The 27605-nt window shown below is 40.2% G+C and overlaps 2 protein-coding genes and 3 long non-coding RNA genes across 10 annotated transcripts in view; 2 read left to right on the top strand and 3 right to left on the bottom strand.

The window, feature by feature from the left end:
• The window catches only part of LOC127002201 (myosin-VIIa-like), a 56004-nt gene extending 46648 nt beyond the window's left edge, over positions 1–9356 (top strand). For all 6 annotated transcript variants that reach the window (XM_050867905.1, XM_050867902.1, XM_050867903.1 and 3 more), the window contains exons 22-38: positions 318–535; positions 847–1093; positions 1242–1415; positions 1621–1806; positions 1903–2228; positions 2378–2682; positions 2850–3040; positions 3338–3456; positions 3868–4126; positions 4401–4538; positions 4722–4877; positions 5304–5532; positions 5714–5842; positions 6000–6096; positions 6246–6343; positions 6771–6940; positions 7343–9356. In XM_050867905.1, the coding sequence (XP_050723862.1) occupies positions 318–535; positions 847–1093; positions 1242–1415; positions 1621–1806; positions 1903–2228; positions 2378–2682; positions 2850–3040; positions 3338–3456; positions 3868–4126; positions 4401–4538; positions 4722–4877; positions 5304–5532; positions 5714–5842; positions 6000–6096; positions 6246–6343; positions 6771–6940; positions 7343–7549 (3249 nt within the window). In that variant the 3' untranslated portion in view covers positions 7550–9356. The remainder of the gene's footprint in view (positions 1–317; positions 536–846; positions 1094–1241; positions 1416–1620; positions 1807–1902; positions 2229–2377; positions 2683–2849; positions 3041–3337; positions 3457–3867; positions 4127–4400; positions 4539–4721; positions 4878–5303; positions 5533–5713; positions 5843–5999; positions 6097–6245; positions 6344–6770; positions 6941–7342) is intronic.
• Positions 2890–3956, bottom strand: LOC127002207 (uncharacterized). Its single transcript, XR_007755872.1, has 3 exons — positions 3808–3956; positions 3334–3499; positions 2890–3037 (listed from the first exon to the last, which is right to left on the bottom strand). It is a non-coding gene; the product is annotated as an uncharacterized LOC127002207 (long non-coding RNA).
• Positions 4885–12480, bottom strand: LOC127002209 (uncharacterized). The gene is made up of 4 exons (XR_007755874.1): positions 12385–12480; positions 10541–10783; positions 6963–7216; positions 4885–5076 (listed from the first exon to the last, which is right to left on the bottom strand). It is a non-coding gene; the product is annotated as an uncharacterized LOC127002209 (long non-coding RNA).
• LOC127002206 (uncharacterized) lies at positions 12476–16443 on the top strand. Its single transcript, XR_007755871.1, has 2 exons — positions 12476–13350; positions 14765–16443. It is a non-coding gene; the product is annotated as an uncharacterized LOC127002206 (long non-coding RNA).
• Positions 16444–18637: 2194 nt separating this feature from the next.
• The window catches only part of LOC127002200 (trithorax group protein osa-like), a 97083-nt gene continuing 88115 nt past the window's right edge, over positions 18638–27605 (bottom strand). Inside the window, exons 6-8 of the mRNA XM_050867899.1 lie at positions 27503–27585; positions 26088–26200; positions 18638–25365 (exon numbers count right to left, since the gene is read on the bottom strand). Of these exons, the coding sequence (XP_050723856.1) occupies positions 24909–25365; positions 26088–26200; positions 27503–27585 (653 nt within the window). The 3' untranslated portion in view covers positions 18638–24908. The remainder of the gene's footprint in view (positions 25366–26087; positions 26201–27502; positions 27586–27605) is intronic.

Below are 27605 nucleotides of genomic sequence, written 5' to 3'. Positions count from 1 at the left end.
AGCAGCGGGGATCATGTTTCTTAATGGTCCCTCTAAACGAGAAAAAATCATCACTTACACAAACCATTTCATAATATATATAAAGCATGTGTGATCAGTTTATGTATCATCTATTTTTGGGGTTCATTTCATGGCACAAATTTGGCCCATCGCTGCTATCAGGTAAAGTGCGTATCATGTAAATTAACCTTTATCCAGGAATTCTTGATTTAGACTGACCATCTTCCTGAATTGCACAGGTATAACAAGTTTGCAACTACCCTCCCAGGCTGTTTGTGTGTGTATGTTAATGTATTGTCACAATCCTTACATCCCAGGTCGTCTATATGTCTCAGAAGAACCGCAGCATCAGGCACAAGCTGGTGTCCCTGACGCTCAAAAGGAAACACAAGCTGGGGGATGACGTGCGCCGCCGCCTGCAGGAGGAGGAGTACACTGCCGAGAGCTACTCCTCCTGGCTGGACTCAAGGCCGACATCTAACCTGGAGAAGCTGCACTTTATCATTGGCCACGGCATCCTCAGGGCGGAGCTCAGGTAACGGATAAGTGTGAAAAGGACGCAGTAGCTCGTGGCAACTTTTTGCATGGAGGATTAGGAGTTATGATTATTATCCTTCCTCTGAGATCTGAGCCCCCATGCTGTGCCTTTTATTTCTTATTGTTACTGTAATCCCCCTTTTCTAATACCTAGCATTTGTATTTTTTACCTGATAAGTAGAGTAAACATGTATCAAACTTTTATTAGTAACTTAGGGTACGCTTGTTAATACACATGTTCCAATGAAATCACTAACTGCACTAAATCAAAGGACATAGTTATACTCATCTTGAATATGTCGTTTTCAGAGATGAAATTTATTGTCAAATCTGCAAACAACTCAGCAACAATCCTTCCAAGTCTTCCCATGCCCGAGGGTGGATCCTTCTGTCGCTGTGTGTGGGCTGCTTCGCCCCCTCAGAGGATTTTGTGAAGTACCTGCTCTCCTTCATCCGCGAGGGCCCTCCAGGCTATGCACCGTACTGTGAGGAAAGACTCAAGAGAACCTTTTCAAATGGCACCAGAAATCAACCTCCGAGCTGGTTAGAATTGCAGGTAACGTGTGATGATTTGAAGTGCTGATAGGTTGTGTGTATCTGCTCCTTGAGTAAAATAATTTTATCTATTGTAAATCACTTTTTATTATAAGAGGCCATTTTCCATGATATCCAAATGATCTAATGTTCTTTCCCTTTGACTCCAGGCCACCAAATCCAAGAAGCCGTTAATGCTGCCCATCACGTTCATGGATGGGAACACCAAAACGTTGTACGCCGACTCCGCCACCACCGCGAGGGAGTTGTGTAACCAACTGTCAGACAAGATTGGCCTGCGGGATCAGTTCGGATTCTCTCTGTACATCGCCTTGTTTGATAAGGTAATGATTTTTGTATCCGCAGAAGATTTCCTGGATTTAGACTGGCGATCTTCCTGAACTGCACAGATATAAAAAGTTTGCCACTACCCAGAAAATTTATAATAATGAATTTCTTGCATATCCAATTATTTTAAAGCAGTCAGAGAAATCGTTTTTATTCCCTACAAGCTTGTATAAATAAATGACCCAACCTTGTTTCCGTCAGGTGTCATCGCTTGGCAGTGGCGGCGACCACGTGATGGACGCCATCAGCCAGTGTGAGCAGTACGCCAAGGAGCAAGGGGCACAGGAGAGGAACGCCCCATGGAGGCTGTTCTTCAGGAAGGAAATATTTGCTCCTTGGCACGACCCCACGGAAGACCCTGTGGCCACTAATCTAATCTACCAACAGGTGAATGAATCTTTTTAATCATAGCAATTTATCACCAGTTACAGTAATGACAAAACAAAGTATTAATAATATTTCTTGCTTGTGTTTTCCTTGCAGGTCGTGCGAGGTGTCAAGTTTGGGGAGTATCGCTGCGACAAGGATGAAGATCTCTCCATGATCGCTGCCCAGCAGTATTACATTGAGTTTGGGAGTGACATGAACACTGACAGGCTCTACAACAACTTGACAAGCTACATACCTGACTACTGTGTATCTGCAGGGGATAAAGCCATTGACCGCTGGTCTGGCCTAGTGGTTACTGCCTACAGGAAAAGTTATTATGTGAAGGAGCGAGTCCTGGCTCTCAAGGTGAAGGAAGATGTCGTCAGTTATGCCAAGTTCAAATGGCCGCTTCTGTTCTCCAGATTTTATGAGGCTTTCAGGTGAGCTCTTGTTTGAGTTTCTCTCAGGTGTTTGTCAATAAATGAATAAAAGCCAAAGGGTAGTCTTCACCTTATTTGTTCAGTGACAGTATTATACCTTAAGAACTAATACTTTGCCGACATCACCGACTCATATTTTCTCTCGTCAGGTACTCTGGGCCTAACTTGCCCAAGAATGACGTGATCATTGCTGTGAACTGGACCGGCGTGTATGTTGTGGATGACCAGGAGCAGGTGTTGCTGGAGCTGTCCTTCCCAGAGATTACTACTGTGTCGTGTAACAAAACCCAAAAGGTATACACCCAGACCTTCACTCTGTCCACTGTCCGAGGGGAGGAGTTCACCTTCCAAAGCCCTAACAGTGAGGACATCCGGGACTTGGTTGTGTACTTCCTGGAGGGACTCAAGAAACGCTCCAAGTATGTGATTGCCCTACAAGACTACAAACCTCCAGGTGAGTGACAGCTTGGGGTTTTGTCATTTCAACCCCTCAGTGTTATTTGGCAAATGTCTAATTACTAAACTGTAATAGGGACAACCCCAAAAAATTCACTCTAAACTGTATTCCTCTTAGAATCTCTCACATGAGGTGGCTATTTATTATTTGTCTTTTTTCCTTAGGTGACAACGTCAGCTTCCTCACCTTCAATAAGGGAGACTTGATTCTTCTGGAGGAAGATTCTTCGGGAGAATCTGTGATGAGTGCTAACTGGTGTGTCGGGCGATGTGAACGCACTGGCGAGAAGGGCGACTTCCCTGCAGAGACTGTCTATGTCCTCCCAGCAGTCACAAAGCCTCCAGTGGACATTCTGGTGAGTGGACAGACATTTGGTGGCACAGTAATATTCAAAGTCAAGACCTGTCACCACAGACTCAGGCAGTAGTCAGCATCACATTGTACTTCTCACTTATGATGTCCAGTGAAATCTAAGGTTACAGGAAGTAGGAACAAGCCTTTAAACATATATGATTGCCCATCAAGGAATATGGTTGGTGATAAAGATTCTAACCACAAATGTATGTGCTATAGGCATTATCTTCTTGTGGTTTAGCATTGTAATAATTTCATAAAATACAGGTGATATAGATTACTGATAATACCCACACAGGCGCTGTTTACTGCCGAGGGAGCAGAACACGGCCGCAAGCTGTTCACACCACAAGTCAATGGAGGAGATTCCCAGGAGAAGCCGTACACACTGGAGGAGTATGCCCTGGACCACTTCAGGTAGATATTCTTCATCTATGTATAGCCACAGTAAGTGCCAAAGCTGTGAAAGCAAACCCCAAATTTAGTATATGAAAAGAAACACTACAGTTACACCAATCAGTTTGTCTTTCCCTATGATTCAACCTCGCCCATGAAAAGGATTAGTGCATAGAATTGATGAAAGTGAGATATTGTTTAAATCCCACTGACTATATCTGGCTGTTAAAATGGCCCACAATCACCAGCATGCTATCCATCAAACAGGACTTGCAATGTTAGATAAGCGAAGTCCTGAAGTTTACTGTGTAGCTCATTTTAGCCTCGAGATATGTCTACCTCTCAAGTACAGGGATGTCTACTACTATCTACCTCACAGGGAAGACAAAGATACATGTTGTTAATGTACTTCTCGGTGTCTCTGCTTCCTAGGGCGCCTCCAAAGCGTACAGTGTCCAGAGCCATCACCCTAGCCTCAGCGCGTCGCCCCACAAATGATGTCTTGTGGAAGTACTCACGGGAGCCCATCAAACAGCCGCTCCTGAAAAAGCTGTTGCACAAAGATGAACTCGCCCAAGAAGCTGTGTACGCCTTCAACGCCATACTGAAGTACATGGGAGACTTGCCGTCCAGGAGAGCCAGACAAGGAAATGATCTCACGGACCAAATATTTGATGGGCCACTGAAGCATGTGAGTGTTTGCTGTCTCCTTATAAATAACTGATCAGAAGACTTTGTGATATTTAGTACTAGAGTTTATTCTTGCAAAATTTACTTGTGCTTTTAAACTTTCTGTAATACATAAATACTGGCATGATGAAACTTTACTGGACCAAATCAATCTCATTTATCATCAGCTAAGTCTCAGCCTTAAGAGTTGAGACTATATATTGATATTCAGTTGTTAATAATGATAATGATTAATTAAGCTGATCCTAATATCTGACTGGCTGGTGTTGTTTCAGGAAATCCTTCGGGACGAGATCTACTGCCAAATAATGAAGCAGCTGACAGACAACAGGAACAGACTGAGTGAGGAGCGAGGGTGGGAGCTGATGTGGCTGGGAACTGGCCTCTTTGCCTGCTCTCAAAACTTAGTTAAGGTATATACAATGTATAATTACTTTCAGCCTGACATAGATTCTGCCAATTAACTCTTATCAGTATGTAAAGCTCATGCTATCATCAGCCCAAAATATTTTACCGCAGATTCTTTTAGTTTATGCATACAGTTCCAGGGGGATTTTTTCCAGTCTCTTACAATAATTTGTACTTATCTTTTCCAGGAACTGTCCCAATTCCTGCGCACTAGAAGGCACCCCATCGCCCAGGACTCCCTGCACAGACTACAGAAGACCCTGAAACACGGGCAGCGTAAATATCCTCCACACCAAGTAGAGGTGGAGGCCATCCACCACAAGACAACACAGATCTTCCACAAGGTAAGGGAGAAATAATATTTGAAGAATATTGAAGTGTTATTTCAGTCAAATTTGGTCTGCAAAAAGATGTAGTGTAGAGGTTAGCATGTAATGTTGCTAATCCGAAAGCCTCAGTTCAGTCTTGACCCACGGTGGTCTCTGCATGTCCAGGTCACCCAGCTGTTCATCTTCCCTTTCTGGCTGGTCAGCAAATGGCTACCTGTAATAAAAAGTGGAAATCAAATAAAGGCATATATATTGGGTTACATAATAAGCCTAAGGCTCACCAAACCCTTTCTGGCTGGTCAGCAAATGGCTACCTGTAATAAAAAGTGGAAATCAAATAAAGGCATATATATTGGGTTACATAATAAGCCTAAGGCTCACCAAATAATATTAAGATAATATTCCATGTTTGTCCTAATGACTGTGTCTGTGGCCTGGCAGGTGTACTTCCCAGATGACACAGACGAAGCCTTTGAGGTTGACTCCTCTACGCGAGCCAAAGACTTCTGCTCCTCCATAGCCCATCGCCTCAACCTGAAGAGTTCAGAAGGATTCTCACTGTTTGTCAAGATTGCTGACAAGGTCATCTCTGTTCCTGAAGGAGACTTCTTCTTCGACTTTGTGAGGCACCTCACAGACTGGATCAAGAAAGCTCGACCATCTAGAGATGGTAAGCAGCGGTTTTATGTAATCTTTGCTGCTTTCTAGTCCAATACTGTCTTCTCTCATCAAATTACTTAAGCCCATGAATATAATGGACCTTTATACAGAATTGTGAACATAACCCTACTTCCTTATATGCTCTTTGTTTGATGTTTGAATTTTATTTAAAGTTTTAATTTTTCTTCCAGGCACAACGCCTCACTTCACCTACCAAGTGTTCTTCATGAAGAAGCTGTGGACCAACACAGTGCCTGGGAAGGACCGTAATGCAGACATAATCTTCCACTTCCATCAGGAGCTGCCCAAGCTCTTACGAGGTATCTAACGTGTGAATTAATATAATGGGATTCTTCTAGGCTTTAGGGACTCTGTGAACCTAAATCATATAACTGTAAAAAAGGCAAGATTTCCCGTGTCTTTTAAAAACTATGTATGTTCTGTTTGATGCAAACACTGGATAATCTTCCTTCACAGGGTACCATCGGTGCACAAAGGACGAGGCAGCCAGGCTGGCGGCACTGGTGTACCGCGTTCGCTTTGCCGAGAGTAAACAGGAGCTTGCCCTCATCCCGTAAGGCTGCCCGGGTTGGGTTTACCTCATCTCTCACGGTGTAAAATCTGTTGATATTAATCAAACAATATATTGACTTAAAATTTCCAGGAGCCTTTGAGGTTAGTTATGCTCCACCTCTTTTTGCTAACAAGTTTTGACACTTCCAGGAACATGCTGAGGGACCTCATACCTGCAGATCTTGCTAAAGCTCAAAGTACGAATGAATGGAAAAGACTTATTGTACAGCACTATAATAATGATTCAGGTAAGAGGGCAGTTCAACACTACATGTCCCTGTACAAGCCATAGACAATGCAAAATGCTCATATATAGTTGTATCGTCTAATATTAAGTAGGAAAAACACCCGATACTACAACCCCTCCCTCTTTTATACCTAGGTACCACTATCCATCTCTCACTTCTTCCCCACCTCCCTCTCTCCTTTGCCCCTCCCACCCTCTCTTATTTCTACCACTATTCCTCACACTCCCTCCCCACCCCACTCTCTCCTTCACCCCTCCCATTAATCTGCCTTTTCTTACCATCCACCCAGCACAGTGACTCTCAGCATCAGTCGCTATTGTGCGGACTATCTGTGACTGGGTTAACACTTTTACTGTATGTAGGCAGATAAATGCAGAGGTGATATTTCCTAACCTATTACTGACTGATCTGTTAACCATTTCCACAGGTATGAGCCCAGAGGAAGCTAAGATCGCCTTTTTGAAGGTTATATTCCGATGGCCCACTTTTGGTTCCGCCTTCTTTGAGGTGAAGCAAACCACAGACCCCAACTACCCTGAACACCTCCTCATCGCCATCAACAAACAGGGCGTGTCTCTCATCCATCCAGTCTCCAAGGTGAGTCTCCACTAATACTCACATCAGTTTTTTCCATCTTTCATGTGGCTTCACTGTTCCTGCTATGCCGTCTCCATTTACTCCTTTCACTCGTGTCCCATTCCTCCAATCCCTTTGCCATCAAGTCTTCTATGTAATCTGTCTATCTTCTCCTTGGCCTTCTCTCTTCCCTCTTCCTACAACCTTCATCTTCAACACTTCTGCCCACATAGTCTTCTGTTCTGCTCATCACATGTCCACACCACTGCAGTCTTCTCTCCTAGATCTCTCTGAATTCTGGAAATAATTTGCAGTTTAGATTTTTCAAGTATAATTTCATTTTTAGTGCAAATTCAATCACAGATATTGAAGTACTCTGCAACTTCCTAGATGTGTAACTAATGCTTTGTTATCTCTCTCCAGGAAATCCTCGTCACCAACCCCTTCACCAGGATCAGTAACTGGTCGTCTGGGAACACCTACTTCCACATGACTATCGGTAACCTGGTGAGGGGCACCAAGCTTCTGTGTGAGACTTCCCTGGGCTACAAGATGGACGACTTGCTCACTTCCTACATCTCACTCATGCTCACCAACATGAACAAGCAGAAAACCCTTAGACTAAAGTAATGATGCATTAGTAACAATATCAATCCATGTAACAGATATATGGGAATGTCATTTGTATCAAAACTGTAGCATTAAAAATTATTAGCTATTTCCAGTTTGTGGTTTCTGTGATGTGAGGAATAAGCACAAAATGCTACTTAAGAATTCTTTAAACCCACTTCTGACTCCTAGTGTAATCCTCTACATAGTACACGCAGTACAAGCTCAACAAGCTCAAACTATTTTTTTACCCGACGTGATTAGAGTAAACGCTGTAATCCATATTTCCTTATAAGAACAGCTTAGTAAAATTTGATTACTTTCCAATATCTAGTCTTCACAAAAGTGATTGCCACTCCATCACATTTTCATTTTTTCATGTTTACCAGAGAAAAAAATAGGCAGTGTTATTTAGAAGCAAAACTTGAAGGAAGGACTTGGACCAAACCATCAAAATATGTATAATAATGAGCCACTGCTGCAGCCTGCATTTTACATAAGTGGATAACAGTACTTAACAATGGTAGTACTTAATCCCTTCACATACCTGCCATCTGTTGCTTTAAACAAAAATGGTTATATAAAAATAATGTACCAAAACAGTAGCAATGCTCATCCTAAAGTTGAAATTTGGTTTGGTCTGCATCCCATCTATCTTTTCAAATCCAACTTCTTCCACAAACCATTTAAATGCAGGTGCACTTATTTTGGGGGGAGGGAGGGAAGGAAGGGGCTGTAATAAGATTTTTACACACCATCAAGTGGGCTACGAATGGTTAAAAATGGAAGTTTGGGGTTTTATCAAAAGTTAGAATGTTAGCATCTAGGGACCAACCTGTAGGGCCAACACCAGATACGTTACCAGTCATAGAGTGCATCTAACCCCACTGCCTATCTTGAATATATTGATAGCTTTAATTCATCTTCTTTCTTATATGAGGTGTCGAGAGCCAAAGGGGCATCGGTCTCATTTTTATGGTTTTGAGTTTTGGGTAGTGACGTACAGGCGTAACCCTCGTCTATTGTACGCTATACATAGCCAAGGGAAAATTGACCGCCTAGGGAGTCTACTGAAGGATCAAAATGCAAATAAAATGATAAAAACCAAGGTGGGAAGGGGGGGGGCATCCTTGTCATTTTTATAAGTTGAGAACTGGGTAGTATCGTACTGGCATAACCCTCGTCTATCCAACAGTACAGGTAGCCAAGGGAAAATCAGCCATCTAGAGAGTGTGCTGAAGGACCAAAAAGCAATAAAAACATTAGTCCTGCTCATCTCGAAACTCACTTTTGGTACAGACGCTCCTTTGGTTCCAGACCCCTCACATTCTCTTCCACCAAATAGGTCACAGGGCTTGTCAAAGTGGTCACAGATATACCTTTGCAACACAACCTGAAGGGACACGTCATGAGTGAGCTTGCTGGAACGAATGATACATGTGAACTCTTATGACTAATCAATGTTGTTTGTTGGGTAATTTTACGACTGTACACAAACTGTTTTTAACTGAAGATTTATATGGTTGTATATTTCACTACTTTAAGGGTAAACAATGTGATTCTCTGTACCATACATTCTCCTTTACTTCCTCAAATCAATAATGTATTTTAGGTGTTTTGTAATTAGCCTCAGTTTCCTGATATTTGTTAAAGGCTTTTTTTTTATCCATCACAGTGAACTTGTATATTTCTCTCTCCAGAAGTATGCTTTGAGCTACTAAGTATTTGTACTGATCTCTTCCACTACATGATAGTTTAAATATCTCAAAATCAACACTATGTATCTTAAATTTAGTTCCATGGCTATGATTATATGTATATATATGAATCGTTGTTTTAATCTACCTACAGTACATTAGTAAACTGTGGTTGTATAAGGACCCTTGGGAGCCAAAGTATAATGCCTGGTAAGAAAAGAATTAAAATGTCAAACTAAAATATAACTGAATAGCTTATGATATGTCAGCTGCAGTTCTCACTCCAGTGGATTCATCTTACTTAGGAGCGCTACCAATGAACATTATGAGATTGGGAAGGATATTATAGACTAGCCAACCTTTTGGATAGAGTATAAGGTTCAGGATGGCTACACCAGACAGGCAGCAATTTAGAGCTTATATACACAAAATAAGAGCTCACTTGTTATAGAGTCATTACCCAGGGAGTATACCAGAGGATTTTACTGAGGAAATGCATCTGGTAGGCCACCATTTTGCTCTAGGAAAGGTTAGGTTAATTGGGGCATCTTCAAGGTGTACTTATAAAAATTCCTCTTCCTTAAATGGAAATGAGGCATGCACCCATACTCCTTCTTTAGAGTACAGCAAGGGTAATGTTAATAGAGATGACCCATTAATATATAGGGGAGAAACTGGACAGATACTGATAAGAGTAGATTCATACACAAGTGGACGAATAGAACACTACTACTAATCATGTAGCAAAGGCAAATAAAATAATCACCCTCAGTAAAAGGTTACATTAAATTCATAGAGAGGGAGGGCAGATGGGGGTAATTTTAAAGGGCCATCGTAAATGTCCTAAGAATGGTTAAGTTTAGAGTATCTTCAAACACGTGATAGCCAGCACCTCATGGCATAAATCAACAAAGAATGCCCTCACTTTTTTGTTTTTGTATGGAAGTCTCATTAATAAGGATGCATATATGAATTTTCTGAATCAAGACCTATATGTAACTGGGGTTTTGTTAGGTTGAGTTTAGGGTATCTTCAAACACGTGATAGCCAGCACCTTATGGTATGATTTAAACGAAGAATGACCTCACTTTGTTGTATAGAAAGTCTCATTAGTAAGGAAGCTTATATGAATTTTATGTGTGAAGACCTATAATAACTGTTTGGGGTTTTGTTAGGTTAGGTATACATGAGCAGACTGGCCTCAAAGTGAAAATGAGAGAATCATATACAATGAAAAAATACTATGCTGTCTCTGACATAACGAGCCATTCTTGCTTGACCTATCAATGACAAAACAACACGTTCAAATACATACCTCAATGTGTAGATCTGTGCATTTAAAGAAATCAGACCCGCCATGGAATCTTCTTAAACGTCCAGTTTCACTATTAATAAAGCCATCGGTCACAAATCAGTCTTATTAAACGTAAACACTCCCCGGACACTTGCCTCCACGAGAACGGGCGGCGCACAAGAGGAGTTGGAGTCACTAGCGGAGATGGTCGAGTACTTCAGCTTGTTCGAACCGCGGAGTCATTTACAGAAAAGTAGCGTTCACCTGTAATCAAATAACGGAATATAGTCTCTCATTAGATTACACGCTATCACAAGAGCTATAAGAAAGTCGCCCCTGTGTTTACATAAGTCACACAAGACCAGTTATTGAAAAGGTATAGGTGCCAATGACTTCTCTCCTATTGATTTCCTCCCTCACTTTCTCCCTATTTGTTATCTTCCTCTTACTTCTTTCCTTTCTCTCACACGCAATCACAAAAGACAATTACTTATTAAGACATATCTGACCCTTTGCTAACCTATATAAGCACCTGCAACTATTAACGCCAAGCACCAATTCAATACTAACGTTGTTATTCGATTCAGATCTAGAAAGACTGAAATAGCTGTTTGTACGATGATGAGACTGGCAATTTAAAGCACTGATCGATACAATTCTTACCGTAGAGTATTAATCTTACAGAGCAAATGTTGGTCTAATCTTATATATATTTAATGTTCTCATCACACTTGCGACTCTTCATGGTGTATTAGCTTATTGCGATGGAGGGATGGGGAGGGGGTCTACACACACACACACACACACACACACGTATAATTAACCGCATCACCTGACACAGTTATAATTACCTGCTAAATGCAAAGTCCACGGAAGAGATTTAACCGCACTTAATTACATATATCAAAGCAAACACATAATAATTAACTATAGACATACAAACAAATATCTATCCACTTTTAAACAGCTTATGGTAGTTTTTATAGGAACTCTCTTCGCCTCTTCCCACCTCGCAATCTTTATCAATAGGCCATTAGACTAGTTAAGGGCCATTAGTTTTGAGCGTCATTAGTCTATATCTAATTTATAAGCAGTTTGGGGGAAGGAAAAAGAGGAAAGGGGATGAACTAAGAGAATATAGGAGGTTAGAGAAGGACGAAGAGGAAAGGGGAAGGAATAAGGGAATAAAGCATCATTGAATTTGAGTAGCACATCAGAATTAACAGGACCATTGCAATCTCCTTTGTGGCCTTTGAAAATATTTATTGGGAACCGAAAGCTTATGAGAATACGGGTCCAGCTTCACGGTATTGATTCCCCCATGTCTGGGCCGTGCGTCTCCATTACTCGATAACATGTCAAATGAAAACCGAATTTCCTGCCTTCCCTGTGGGCGCCTCCCCGTGACGTCACATGACCAGGGCTGCCAGGCCAAGGCTCCTTATTTTCTGTAGTCTTGACAGGAAAATATCTTGAGATTTAATAAAAAATCTGTAGATCATGATTTTATATATTTTCTGATTGATTGATGGATTGAAAATGGTGTAGGTTATGGAATGAAGAAGACATAAGCAGGTATGGTTCTAAATATGAACACTTATTTTAGCATTAAATAATAATATTGCGAGTAGGGAAAGCTGCGAGCATACGCTATGGCTACGCGTGGCCTCAGTGCTCGTCTCCGTGGCGTTGACCCTTAAGCCTGTGCATAATGGGTGGCCTATATACCTATTATTACCCCGGAGTACAGGGCCAGCTAGTACTGTGACATCGGGGCTAACCATGGTTCATTATGGAGGAAATTTATATTGTGCATTCCTTCCTACCATTAAATTGTATATTTTCAGTTTCATGGTGCTACCTACACATGTATTAATAGCTGTATAATCACACACTGTCCTGCCTGGGGGTTGGGATGGCATGTTCCTCGATCCCTTAATTCTCCCTTGCTGTTTTAACCTGCAACAACAAATTATCTCAATCATCAATCACATAATACAGTGAATATGTCTAATAGCTATAACTCCTACCGTTTAACCACTTCATCAGCCCAAAGGATCGAAGGATGAGCAGCTTTTTCTTTTTACAGCGGAGCAAACAGTTCAAGGGCAAAAAAAAGGAAACAGTAATGAAAAAAAATAAAAGCCCGCTGACTCACTGCTCCTATAAAAAGCAATCAGAAGGCCGGGTCAAGATTCGAATCCTGGCCCGGTAACCACTGAGCCACGGAAGCACGCTGTTCGATACATATACTAATAAAATAATCAAGCAGTTCTGTATGAATAACTTAGCTATATGATCATGAACATTGAGGAGTTTTTCTTTTTCCTCTGGAGCGTTATAGGGGGCTAGTTAGGCTATGGGACCACGGCCTCCAGAACCCCGTCATGGCTAGTCTATGTTCTATCATTTTATCTGTATTATTTTCCTCCATAGTCCGAAAATCCGTACAAATCCTGATATTCTGTACGGCTGGCAGCACTGGGGTCTTGACAAGGGTGGCCAGCAGTACCAACTTAAGGCCCTTCACTCCACTATGTAAACAATCACAAATATCACCCTAGTACAATGAACACGGGTCCTCAACCACTCCTACCCACTCCTATCACCCCAAATTAACGGCCCTGAGTTTCCTGGAGAGTGACAAGGGATAAGAAGCGACGTGGAAGGCGAAACGAGAACAGTGCCGCAAATTTTCAAAGCCTCCATCTTCCCGGGGTGTTGGCAGAACTGAGGGCGCTGAGGACCTTCATTAATGGCTTTCAGCGTGAATTTCCGCACTTTTATCACCATGAGCTAGCGGGCGGCGCCTCAACTATCCCCACAAACACGTAAGTCAAGAGCCAGTGTGTGTGTGAGGTCGTGGTTGGAACAATTTAAGTCTAGAGTCATCTTGAGGCACCATCTTGGCCAAGGTTTCCTCTGTTACCATTTCCTTATAATCTATACGAAGGAAATTACACCGTGCTGGGCGTGACCTGGGCCCCGAGGAGGTAGATATCCGTAGCATCAAGTGGGTTTTATCTGTATTATATCACATTAGCCGTGGTAAGGAAGACGGGAATTAAATATCACTTGGAATCATCTGAGCAGCCCCCAACCAAGCCAAGCCTACAGCCCCCAACGCCTCGCTCCCCCTAAATGTATGTAATAATTAGTTAACCCTCTAACGGGGCATTTAAACCACCAGAGTGAAATGCTACAATGTGGGCACTGCTATTGGGGCATATTGAGTAATCTCCCGTCGTGATACTGACATAAAGCGACTTAGAGGGAAAATAAGTCAATGGTCACGTAATCAATCGCAAGCAAACAGTGAATCAACGGAATATTGGACGGCCCAGGAGTGGCTGGAGGGGACGTGATGTGCAGGCCTGGCACTCTTGATACACGGCGTTGCTGCTGTCAAACGTCTCTTGGCATTCACTGACTTGTTCACGACTTACTTAGCTCTCGTATTACCCATGAAACAAACAAGTGCATCAACGCAAATAAGAAATCATGTGTGTAAATATAAATCAGTCATACAACAGGAAATTTAACACAAAGCACTCCTAATCAACAGAGGCAAAGTGATTTTCATGCTAGTAATGTGAGTGGTCGTCATACATTTTTCATCACAATGCCCCAGTCAGTCAAAATTTTCCAAACTGTCACTTTAATTTTAAGAAATATCAGGTAACACAGTAAAATGTTGCCAAATATATCGCCAGGAAACAGTGAGGTGTGCTGATAGGCATACACGATAACATCCATGAAATACCCCACCCTAACCTAACTGATTGTAACCTAATGCCGGTAAGGATATTAACCTAACGCTGCTTAAACAGTAATTTGTCACCACTAAAATACTAATCTATCAGTGCAAAGGAATAATATTTCACTCCGGTTGAGTATCTTTACACAGCATCCACATTCCACATATGGCAGCTAATTTCCACTGTGAATATTCATGCTTGCTGTCCTGCATTTTATGCCCATGTTTGATAAATATGACAAGAGTTGGGAGTGCAATGCCACTTTTTATACCTTTCTTTAATCTTATGCTCACATTTCTTCTCATTCATAACTAGTGCATCTATTACCTGTCTGCCTCTTTATGGTTTCTCCCTTACCTCTCGCTCCATGCTCCGATAGATACATAAACCCACGAGCTAAAGACAACCACAAATGCCCCTCAAAAGTAAGAAAAAAAAATTTAGTTTGTTGATTTTACACAATTTTCAATTGTATCTTTTATTTCAGATGAGTATCCAGCCACTGGTCTTCTTGCAGCAAGAAGATGATTGATGACGGACACTCCTATCAAAGACCTGCCCTGTGACTGCCTTACGAGGGATACCATGGAGCCAAGGCCCTGCAGTGCTCTTCACAGTGTTTGACTCCTAGAACCTCCTGAACCTCGTGTGTGAAAAAGTTGAATGTTATAGAACTGTGCCAGATTACATAGTACAATGTCAGGTACTTACTGAATTAGTACCTAAGTCATTGAATGTAATTTGTCAAGAGCTTCAAAGGTCAACTTGTCACCTAAATTTTCTGTGAAAATTTTCTGGGGTTCATATTTCATTACTGTTTATTGCAATGTTATGATTTATTTTAATATTTTGTAGGGTAAGGATTCATGCATTTCTAGTTTCTAACTTAAAGTACTTAGGCATTACTGGATAATTGCTTATTCAGTTTTGCTTGAGTTGTTGTGATGGTTCTAAGCTAATAAGATTTGTTAAGTGGAAAGCCTGAAAACCACAGCTGTCCTTCCAGAAATATGGCCACACAAGCACCCACAAATGATTTTGCATATGGACAGTACGAGAAGCTGTACACCCAAAAGAAATATCTAGATGAGGACTCAATCAATGAAACTGACCTAAACAAGTTTGAGTGTGACGAATGTGGAAAGTTCTTCAGTCGAAAGCAAGATCTTCCACGTCACTCCCTCACACACACAGGTCTAAAGAAATTTGGATGTAATGAGTGTGGAAAATTCTTCAGTCAGAAACATCATCTCATGTACCACAGTCTAACCCACACCGGCCTAAAAAAGTTTAAGTGCGAAGTGTGTGGAAAAAACTTTAGTCGGAAAGAGAGTCTTTCCCGACACCATCTTATTCACACAGGCGAAAAAAAATTCAAATGTGAAGAATGTGGAAAATTCTTTACCTTAAAGCACCATCTAAACTATCATTCTGTTACTCATTCTGACCTTAAAAAATTTGAATGTGTTGAATGTGGGAAATTCTTCAGCAGAAAGCAAGGTTTGGTCCGCCACACACTAACGCACACTACCTACAATAAGATGTAAGATAGCTGTGGAGAGTATTCTGAATAGGCCAAGTTATGGAGTGAAATACCTACTACCGGTGGAAAGTATTCTGAATAGGTAAGGTTACTGAGAGTTCACTGTCATAGAAATGTAAACCTTTGAGTATTTATAATTTAAAGATGAATGTATGTTTTGTCAACATAACCCTCATGAAGAATGTTTTCAAATATGTTTATTTTTTCTCAAGTGATTAAGCTTTACGTTGGTAATGCTTACTGAAAAGAGTCAATGGAAAAGCTGAGGTATGTCCAAGATAGACCATATCGTGCTTCATAAGGCGAGCCATTATTATGCCACAAGACATTTAGTGAGAACTTTAGAGAGGAATGAACAATTGGGTACTTAAAATTTCATGCTATTGAATAGGCCTGAGTTCAACATAACTTAATTGGAGCAAAGAGCTATGCAGTTCATCTCCTCTCCTCCAGCATCCAAGCACATGCTCTTCCTACATACCCTTGCACTTCTGCAAATGGCACACAGTTTTTCAAGTTATTTTGTCCATATCATTACCAGTTGTACTGTAGTAATGTAAGGTCTAATTTTTCCAGTTGTGCTTTTTGATTGGTGTAAATTATATTAAAAACAATGAATCTCCCTTGCTTATATTATACTCCTATCAACTTAATACGTATAATTATCTATTTAACCCCTTGACTGCGGATTTCCAACCAGAAGACCTCACCAAGCTACAGGAATGGAACAAAAAGTGGCTGCTACAATTCACTGAAGAAAAATGTAAAGTCCTGCATCTTGGGAGGGATATCCAGCATACCAATACCACATGGGAAACACTCATTATCCACCACAGAGGCAGAGAAAGACCTGGGACTATAATATGTTACCAGGCTATCAGTGAAAGTCAAATCCGTGCCAATCGCAGCGGACGGGTTAAGGCACTTTGCACTTACAACTTAACTTAGACCCAATGTTAAAAAGCAAATATTGCACTAGCTCTCATTCTAACTTCCACACAGTTTCACAAGATTAATCAGAATACCTATGCAATCCTGTTTTGTGATGCAACAAGTTCCTCACCATGGGCATTCTTCAAACTTCCGTCATGAAATTTATCACATTGTTGGCTGGACCATTACCACTACACTTAAGAAAATAAATAAATAACAAATGAAAACAGACCATTCCAATCAAAAGCATTCACTGAAGACAGTCTAAGTTGCCTATTGTGCAGAGTGCCTTATCTATCTATAACCTGGCAAACCTGGTCTAGCAAATCCTAAGCTCATGGGACCCCAGAGCTCTTTGTACCAGTGGCACATACAGCTGGAAACTACTAAATAAGAGCCTTGGCCAACAGTTTGGTATGGGAGAGAGGGCAGCTTTGAAGTGGTAACCCTGGCAAAAGCATTGCTACACTTACTGCAGGGAAATCAGCTCATCAAGGGATCTAGCATAAGATACTGAAGATAGATTATGGGATCTAGTAAAGCATAATGAAGTAATAATAATAAATAATGATACAATAAGGCATCTTTTTTTCCTGAGTCTGGGTATAATGCCCTTGCTTGTGTCCTTCATATCAATACATGCATCAACAGGAAATGTTGAGATTAACTCCATCATTCCTGTGATCTTTGGAACAATGCCAAAACTATCTTCAACAATTTTACTGAATCTTTCATATCACTTTTATCTCTCGTTAACCTTTTTCTTCTTATTTCTGCTTACAAATCTTCTCTGGCTGATTCAGAACATATTCCTTACTCTCATCCTGCCCTCTGACATTTTTTTCCCCTAATATGTTTTTAACTAAAGATGTCTTTGCCTTCTCTGGCTAAAATTCTTCAGTTTGCAGCCCTGATTAAGTTCCTCGATCCTACTGTCCTTAAAAGTGCTTCTGCACTAATACATTTCCTTCAATTTTTTCAGTCCTTAATATGTCTCCTTTATTGTGAAAAAAGCCTCTAGTAAGTATAATTTAATCCTCCAAATCCCAGAATTAATGATCACAAACTTCATCCTGTGAAAATTGCCTGGAACCTAACAATAACTTCCTTTTCTTGAGTGTTCATCCCATTGACACCTCTCATATAGTATCTGAAACTAAAGTGCCATCTAGGATTAAATTGATACCTGCCACAGCCACAAGTAGAGACTTTGAGTGGAGGGAAAGAGTGACTGGCTAAAGGCGTCTTTACACCTGGCAATGGATTTCGAAAGTAGTGAGCCTCATATTAGGGGCATATTTTAATTTGGACCGGGTGAAACTTATGGCATTGAAGGGTTAAGTTGCACAGACGTAACAGCTTTCATGTGGACTTCTTACCCCTCTCATTTCCTATTAGTCTTCCTATCTATGCCACTTTCTATCTCAGCTGTTGATGTTTCTTTGATACTGAAGAGAGGGAGGCTGTGTGGGGGCCTAACCTTCACCAGACTTTACCTACAGAACACTTGAGTTAATGAGGAGGTTAAGTCATAATCAGCTCATACTGTAGTGAACAAACAGGCCTCATCAAATTAAGACCGTGTACAGATGGATAACTATTCAGTATTCATATTCTCTGACATCTCATGGCTTACTCACTTACCCATACTTGATAATGCTTTTGTAGAGGTTGTGTGTATTTCCTCAGGTAGTTTTATGAGCCTAGTGAGTCTGACAAGCACTCATCAGAGCCTGACCAATGTCTTTTGTGGCTTTTGGAAATAGTTGTTGTTAGCTCAAAGTGCCAGAGAATACTGGCATCAGGCTTCATGGTGGCTATGTTGTGTATCGAAGTCTGCAACATAACAAAGTGAAGACATAGCAGGATTAATAAAAAAATGAGTATACTAGAAGTTGAAACTGTGTATTGGATAAAGCTTGACATTTTGTTAAAGCAAAAGGGGAAACTAGTATAATATCAAGATACCTCTTAGGTAGGGGTGTCCAGAAGTGCAACAAACAGATTGCTTCTTTACCAAGGAGAGACTGAAGGGGGAAGTGGAAGGATAGGAATTTCATGAAGGGTAAATTAAGTAAAGAGTAAGAGAAGTTTAGACATTTTTGAATGTACATCATTATGTCAATAATCTAAGACCATTGTGAGAAACATCTCAACACTATCCTGACATAGGACTCAGATGTTCCTCTTTTCATATGTTTTAGGTTTATGTTACAAACCTTGTGTGCGAATATATATAACAAATACAAAAATATGATGTTGGAGAGTTAAGATTTTGACTATCAAGGTCCTAGAGAATGGCCGTCGTGATGTAAGGCAGAGACCGGGATGGTGTGGAAAATGGTTATAAAGAAGGCATCGTCAGTCTGCAGGGGTGTTCCCTCGCGCTACACGCTTAGTCTGTCTGTTTATTAATGAACTCAAGAAAGCATACACTCAGGATTAGTTACAGATTAAGTAATAAATAACATAATAAAAAAATAAAACTGTGTAAACTAATGTAATCAATTTTTGTCTGCAGACTGGTCAGTAGGAAATAGGTAGTGAGACAACAATGTTCAACATGTGTGTGGCTCCCAATATAATTTATCAAGGCAAAATATACATCTTACTAAGACCTGTGCGGTCTAATGGGAATACACACCCATAATGCATTTGAACATGAAACAAACCACTTGGTGGTTAATTAACAAGAGGTCCATTACTGACCAAAAACTGGGACGTTATCTTCATTTCAAAATCTAAGAATTCCATTTTATAATAATTCTTCTGTACACACAATATAAACCACACTTCTCTATTTCTAGTCTAAGCTCGAACAACCTGAACCTGTACAGCAACTCAACGAGCATCTTTGGCTTGCAGAAAACAAGTGTTGCCAGTCAGTGCACCAGACACCCCCGGTGGGAGTGACCAACAAAGCTAGGAAGCTGCTCACGTCTAGTATTCTCGACTCCTACGCTCGCCGGCAGGCCAGCCACCTTCACTTTCAGGAGCAAAACAAACTCTAATGCTGGACTTGTTGCAACACTGTGAATTATTCTGTTTGTTTTTAACTACTTAAATACATTATTGAAATAATTAATATTTATAGTCAACTTTTATCTTTCAGGGTTCATGTTGACTCAAAATATATACCCCATACAACACATCACTACTAAATTTGTACATTGAGTTCACTTTCTTTCTCTCTGTACAGCGCACGCCCTCACACAGACCCATCATCATCGTCATCACCAGCCAACAACTTGTACACTGTGGCAACACTGGTCACTATCTGCAGGAGGTTAAAAACAAGCAATACTCCTTTGTAAAAACATAATATGTAAACCACATCCTCTTTTATATTACCTTTAAAGAGTTACAACATGGTGCAAACCTTTATCATCACCACACTACCCTGTGATGTGGTGTTTAGTCTTTGGCATGTGGGCTCATAACACAAGAATAGTATCACCAGTCGCATGATAGAAGTCACTCCGGCCTCCACTCACGTAACATTAAATGACCCCAAACATAAGCGTAACTAAGTTAATACACACTTCTTACACGGAGCGCCGGCAACTCCTACCAAGCACTGTTTTAAGATAAATGGCAATCTTGTCCTCCCAGGCAACCCATACCACAGTCAATCCCTTAATAATCTCATGCAGTAAAATACAAATATACACAAACTTATGATGATATTCACCAAGACTTAATACAATAAAGAAATAAAAGTCAAAGTTACACAACTTGAAATACATAATTTGTACTTAGCAGTTATGTTATAATGTTAATTTGGCAAAGAAATTGGCCATATGAAAAAGTAATTACATAATGAATGAAAACCAACAAAGAAAACTCATGAGAAGGAAATCTATGGAAACACTGAAATGCATATAATCATTTTCTGGATACTGCTGAAGATAAATGAGTGTTACCTTTGCTCTGACAAGTCACACATCCTAACTATTGACCTTTTTTCCAAGCTGCCTGTACGAACACCTTGGATGACGGTGCGGTGAGTGTTCTGGCTGATGGCGGAACATATTGCTTCTGTACTTAACAATTAGTCATTAAACCTTTACTCAACTCATACCAGACCGAGTAATAATATTCTTCAACCTGAACAATGCTACGAATCATACACCAATTATTGACAGTCAATATAGTACTTTCTATACACACTGATATGAAGTAAAAGGTTTTAAATATTAAGTAATTAACATACTCAACAACTTACCAAAAGAAAATTAGCATTAATATAAAATGATGTATTGCAATTAATCTTATTACAACTTCAGGATGCTCAGCCAAAGAAACTGAGCTGCCTCTCGTGCAAGGCAGCAAAGCAGAGACAAATTATCTGGACATTATCAGATACTGAAAACTTGTATGGCTACTTACAGACAATCTGGAAAAAATGAGTATATTAGGATTCTCTCTGAGGCCAAGTCTTCAAGTACACAGATCAAACCTTGAAATATTGAATTGGTGAAATATTCAAATAAATAATAATAACCATTTCCAAGTTCTGAAGCTACAGCCAATTATGACCAATGTGTAATCTTACATAAATTTGATTGAGGTGACTTTGTCTTAAGTCCTCTTATGTAAAATAAAACTTTGTATTACAGTTTTGATTCACAATTATGGTTATCAACAATGCAGTCTATGACCTGGAAACTCACCATTTATTGTCATCCTTTCATAAATACGATCCACTAAATGTGTACAAAATGCGCACTATCACATAGATACTTTCCACTAATACTGGCACACTGAAGGCACCTTAAGACATTCTTCTTCTCTGGGTTGTGATGGGTTGAGGCTAAATGCTAGCTGGCACGTGTAACACAACCTGGCTTGCTCAGTCAGTGTAGCAGGGGGCATCCTTGGGGAGTGTCACTGCTAGGACAGCATTGTGTAGGGTAAATCGATCAACTTAACTTATTGACTGAATATGACAGATTTATGAGTTTCACAAATAAGTAAGTCAAATCCATAACATGAGATGCTATTTTGAACCTGGAAAGCCTGCTGGGTGTTAGTGGAAGACGTCTGCAATTCTTCACCACTTGATATAAGGCTTTACTGTGAATAGTTTTAAGCATAATTCTTAGCTAGAGTACTTTTTTCTATCCCAGATACTTAATACTAATATATTTTCAATAAACATACAGAACTTTGCTATACAGATAGTACATTAAATGAAGATAAACGATATCAACCATGACGACCCTCACAGTCATGAGAACTGTTATGTTACTAAGAGCTAATGACTAATCAATGACCATTCATATATTAGTCTTTTAACAAGCATAAAATTATTTATGTACAATTAAATCTTTGTAAAATCAATAGAACTGTAAGTAAGAAGCAAGTAAGGTAAGGATGCTGGTGTATGATTGACCCTACTCGTCCACAATGCTTTGCCTTCCTTTTGATTTGTGTTGCAGCGTGTAGTCCACATCCTTCATTCCTAAGCTTGGCTAGAGAACAGTAAACTTTAGAAATTTCTTCCTCCATAAACATACCCCTTTGATTTCATATAACAAAATTTATAAACTAATAAGTAAGAAAAAATATTTATATACAAAACAGCCTTTATGACCCCTTGAATCAACCGACTGAATTCAGAGTTCAGCTTATTTTTCCACAGCATCTCTTTGATATAAAGAAATTTCAAAATCTCTTTTACCCTATGGATTCATTTCAGTTTCTAATTAATACATCAGAAACCTTACAGTTAATTTACAAATCTATAACTCAGTAAAATACCTTTGGATACAGTTACACCACTGACACTGACATTCATCTCTGGCCACACAGGAACCTCCACCCTCCCCACACTATATTGTTTAGTATGTAATCCTAAGAAGGGACTGCTGGAGTCTGCTCAAGCCATGTGATCCTCTTGCACCTGGGAGGCGTTTGTGAGGCCTCTCCTGACTGTATGAATTTCATTTGCTCTAATGGAGGTTGTCTGTCAGTCTCACATGCTCTCATGGTTTGACAACAAAAGTCAGGAGCTGTTAAGTAATGTAAACGTGACTGGCTGTGTCCCTAGAGTTTTTCGCGTCACTGCCAACCGCCCATAACACACTGTCTTGGAGACACTGGAAAGTTGGCAGCAATCTGGTGGAAATCTTCCTGAATAACCTTCAGCTGATCAGTCTGCTGGTGATAAATGTGGTAGGAGATTTCCTGAGACTTTATGCTGTTGAGCTATACATTAATATTTTCAGTTCAACACAGAAATTGATATTAAGACTACAGAAAGCTGTGGGAAACTTTACATAGCAGACTGCAATGTTGTTTTGCCGGAAAGGATACAGCCAATCATCAGAGGCCTGACAACTCTCCCTGGGTGCCAGATGAACACTGCCTGAATGGACTCCAGCAAGAGTGTGCAGACATTTCTCTTTGAGAAACCAACACTTTCAAAAAGTCTTTGTGTCCATCATCATAGAATAACACTTTGATAAAAATATATTACTAAGAACATGGCAAGATGATGTTAGTTTACTTGAATGTAATCACAATGTGTATGAATAATACTAAACAAAATATAATATTTGCATCTATAACTCTGATAGCTACCATGTCATCTAATATTCAAATAAAAGTTGAGGAATAACTAGTATGTCAAATTTGTATCCAGTAATTATCTTTCAGATAAAAAAGAACTTTACAAGCCAAGATTTGAGTCACTGCCACAGTTGGTATAAAACTAGAACATTTTCACAATCTTTAAAGTTCAATGTTATCTTGTCACTAGGAGCAACAAGAAGAGGAACTCTTTTCTTAATGACCTTTGAGTCATACAAAAAGTATAACCTATTTTATTCAAGAGCCAGGAAGCCGTGTTGAAGTGGAGTGCACTTTGAATGTACCAGAGCCAACATCCCTGTCAGAACGTAGCGCTACAGTTATGCTGATGGCCGGTGAACCTTGCGTTGTGAGCTAGAGCTGTGCCGCAGTGTGCTCCAAAGGCTGCAGCCACACAGAGTACTGTAATGGCTGTAGCATTGTGCCAGCAATCAGACTTGGCATAAAGAAACTGAAAATTGATCATCAGTTCTTAATAGTCTCATATATAGAACAATTAATGGAGCAGTGATATACTCACAATAATGGGTAAATAGAAGCACATGCTGGTAAGTCATGACTGGGAAATGAAATATGTAACATACATAATGTGTATCAGCCAGTGACACCTTGCAGAGATCAGGAAGCTACAATCATATCTAAGGAGAAGATTCAGTAATAACAAGCCTCACTCAATGATGAAACTATGAATGTATTGTAAGAAAAGGACAGAGTAGGATCAGTCTTGCATTAGTCCAATGCTGAGGGAGGTAGATGTGGCACGTCAGATGAGGTGAAGCAAAATACAACCTTTAGTGTGAAGGAAGAATGCCACAACTTACTATGGGAGGGAAGGTTGTAACAGCTGATTAGTAGGTGACAGGAATAAACACATATCCTCTAAAATTAAGCAGTACCACATTTAACCTGAGATGGAGCAGTGCCACTATACAATCAATGACGTAAGTTGTGTGAGGGGGCACTGTCACACCTGTCCTGTACTGAGGAAGTGATATCCTTTGCTGGTACACCTATCATGTGAGATTCACTAGAGTTGCACCCAACCTGAGACGCAAAGTATCACTCCTGGCACATGACGGTGCAGTGGTGGCAACCAATGATAATAATGACAAAGAGAAAGGGGGTGAAAGAAGGACCACAGCTGGGGTGCAGATTTTGCTCCTCAGTGTGTTGAGGAGTGTGTCTGTCCTGGGGTTTAGTCTGACTGCTCAGCAAGAGCTTGAGTACATAGGGAGGATGGATAACCTGCTGGTGTTAGATATGAACCTCTATATGGAAATTACTAGGCTTAGCATGGCACATACTAATTTACATGAATGAACTTACTTCATTCAAATAATGATAAACAATAATCGGTGGAAAATATAAATGCGGATGATTAATGAAAAGGAAGAGTGTTGTTACTGTTTAGATACCTTTGGTACCCTTGCATGACACAGCTCACAGCTCAAATAATAAATGATATGAACTGTTATAAATACAACTCATAAATAAGATAAAATACAACTTTGTCTTAAAGTCTTGCAAAGATCTAGGCTTATAAAGTTCTGAAAACTGTATATCACCTAACCCTTCTTCTTGGACTGGACCTTGTAGCTGCCACAAGGGTGGTGGGCGTGGTGGTGGTGGGGGGTGGGGCCATGGGGGGTGGGGCGGGGAGCAGGAGGTGGGGGGGAGGCATCGGAGACTCGCAGGGGACCAGAGATGCACTCATTGGCAACGTCTTTACTTTATTTGTAATTTTTCTGTTTCCTTCCCCTAAAGTGTCTTGGTAAATGATGGAAATGTTCATGTCCTGGCACTTGAGGGCCGGCTTGGCCAGCTTGCTGCTGGCCTTGGTCTTGAGGCGGCCGGTCACACCCATCTGTGAGCCGTCCTCCGCGGCAGCCAGGCGCACCGGAGCCTCAATGTTGTTGTTCTTGCTCCTCTGTTGAAGCTCTTGGTAGTCCTGGAGGTCAGTTGTGCTGGCCTTGAGCGCCTCAGCGATGGCCTTCTCAAGAGCGTTTCTTCCTCTCACACTGGAAAATACACAATGTCAATCACCATGAACATTTAATTGAGATGAAATTTAATAGCTGTCTCAGAGTGTCCACTTGCACTGCAAAATACACACACGTCAATATCACCAGCTTTCTTACATCAAATTGAGACGTAGTTCATTAGACCATGACCACACTGTAATAGGAGTCTTGTGTTACAGAGTATAATATCAAAGGATGGGGATTGCTTTGGTATAGATTAAAGTTTGAAGCATACAGTGCATGAAAAATGGACACTAATGGAAGTGGATAAATAATTATATACCTAGGCTCAATGTAAGTCACCTACATGTATATATATCTATAGAGTTACATAACAATGACTATGGTATGCATTTATTTGATTTGGTCAAGTGCAAAGCCAGAGGTCATGTTGTTGAATGAATAAAATCAAATAATCTGACCTGGTTTAATTAGGAAGACACGTAAAAGCTGTGACAGGTTGATGAAAACAATGAGAATATTTTACGCATGTCTAACCATCCTGTTCCCAGTTTTCTGATTTATTATTTTTTTACAGTAAAGGAAACAGCTCAAGGGCAAAAAAAGAAAACAATAATGAAAATAAAGCTTGCAAATCACTGCTGCAATAAAAAGAGTTAAGAGGAGTGGCCAAAAGAGAGGTCACTTTCAGGAGGAGAGGTGTCCTGGAATGCTCCTCTTGAGAGAGTTCAAGTCGCAGGCAGGATGTGACTACTAACCTGCGTCTGGCGGGGGCGTGGGGAGGGACAATGGGGAATGTGGTGAGGACGGAATGTTTGACCGTGTCCACGCGGTGGTCCCCGTACCACTGCACCACACACTCACCACCAACCTGTTGGGGGAAGAATAATGAAGATCATCACAAAGGCTCTCGATGATACTGTAAGTGTCTAAAATTTGGTGTTAAACCTCAAACTCATATTGGAACAGGATACCTAGGTCATGCATGCTGTGTTGTTCACTGATGTGCATTCCTTGTTGCTTAAGCCTCATTATATGCAGTCATTGTTTGTTTAGTTTAGGTCAACTTGAGGTTTTTATAACTATTACTTGGGATGATGCAAACCACACACTTGTTAAATTTTATATTCAGCCTGTGGGTCATGGAGGGTGACTTGTACATGTGTAGAGCATCAACTCACTGCTTTGAGAGAGTGCTGGTGGCATCAAAAAGCAAGTCTTTAACAGCTAACTGTACATCTATATAAAAAATGCAAGGAGAGGGAGTAAACTCATTAAGCCAAACTGCTTCAACAATGAAAAAATAGTTTTTACCCCAAAAATCTTGCTTTTTGCAAATGCAAGCTTATGGTGACCTACAAGTGGCCAAATCACATGCACAAGCAATGAGGTGTTTTCAGGGGTGGCTGGGAACTAATCTCGGCACAATCTAAAATCTGTTTGTTGTATTACTATTGAAACAAAAAAAACAAAAAAAAAAAAAAAAAAAAAAAAACTTTGTGCATAAAATCACACTCTTCTATTGTTATTTGTATTTTGTTGTTTCCTAATTCTTAAAAAAAAAAAATGTAAAAAACATACAATGTTCTGGCGTCTCCATTCACCTTATGTTTGATTTTTATAACTAATTAAAGCACTGGCTGTCCAGGGCTGAACAAGTCATGTGGCATTACAGAAACTGCAAGAATACACTGTGTGGTCAAGACATGTATGTAGTGCTGCTCAACATTCACACACACACTAAGCTCAGCTTTACTGGTGACATATTATCACTGCATTATTTAAGGTTTTGTGCAAATACACCAAGAAAATATATCTCCTTCATAAGATTATAAAATATTAATTTTCAAACTGCATTTACTATAAAATACAAATATATCTGGTGTGGAATGAAATGGACGGAGTTTCAATTTATTTGAGAATATAATTTCAATATCCCACTTAATGATTAAAGAAAATTACTTTCTTGTTTATATTTTCAAACCAATGGTATTATTTAACCATACAAACTCATGTATATTTGTAAATGTGTTTGATATTTATAGTTTTCCTGAATAAAATACTAAAATGGAATATTATGTGTAGTGGTGACTTGACATCTTAAGTGTGGACCACCTGAGTGATGTGATGAAAGCAACAACTTTGTGGTGATGGGGATGTTTTGTGCAATTACCTGGTGAAGCACCTGGGCCGGCCAGTAGTGGTGGCCCCTGTGCGGCCCCCACACCACTCCGCGGCTACACGCAACCACCTCTTCTGGAACACAGCGGCACTGC

The sequence above is a fragment of the Eriocheir sinensis genome, chromosome 22, assembly GCF_024679095.1.
Source record: "Eriocheir sinensis breed Jianghai 21 chromosome 22, ASM2467909v1, whole genome shotgun sequence".
Classification (NCBI taxonomy): Eukaryota; Metazoa; Arthropoda; class Malacostraca; order Decapoda; family Varunidae; genus Eriocheir; species Eriocheir sinensis.
Note: the sequence above shows the minus strand (reverse complement) of the source record. Positions and strands in the feature narration are given on the sequence as shown.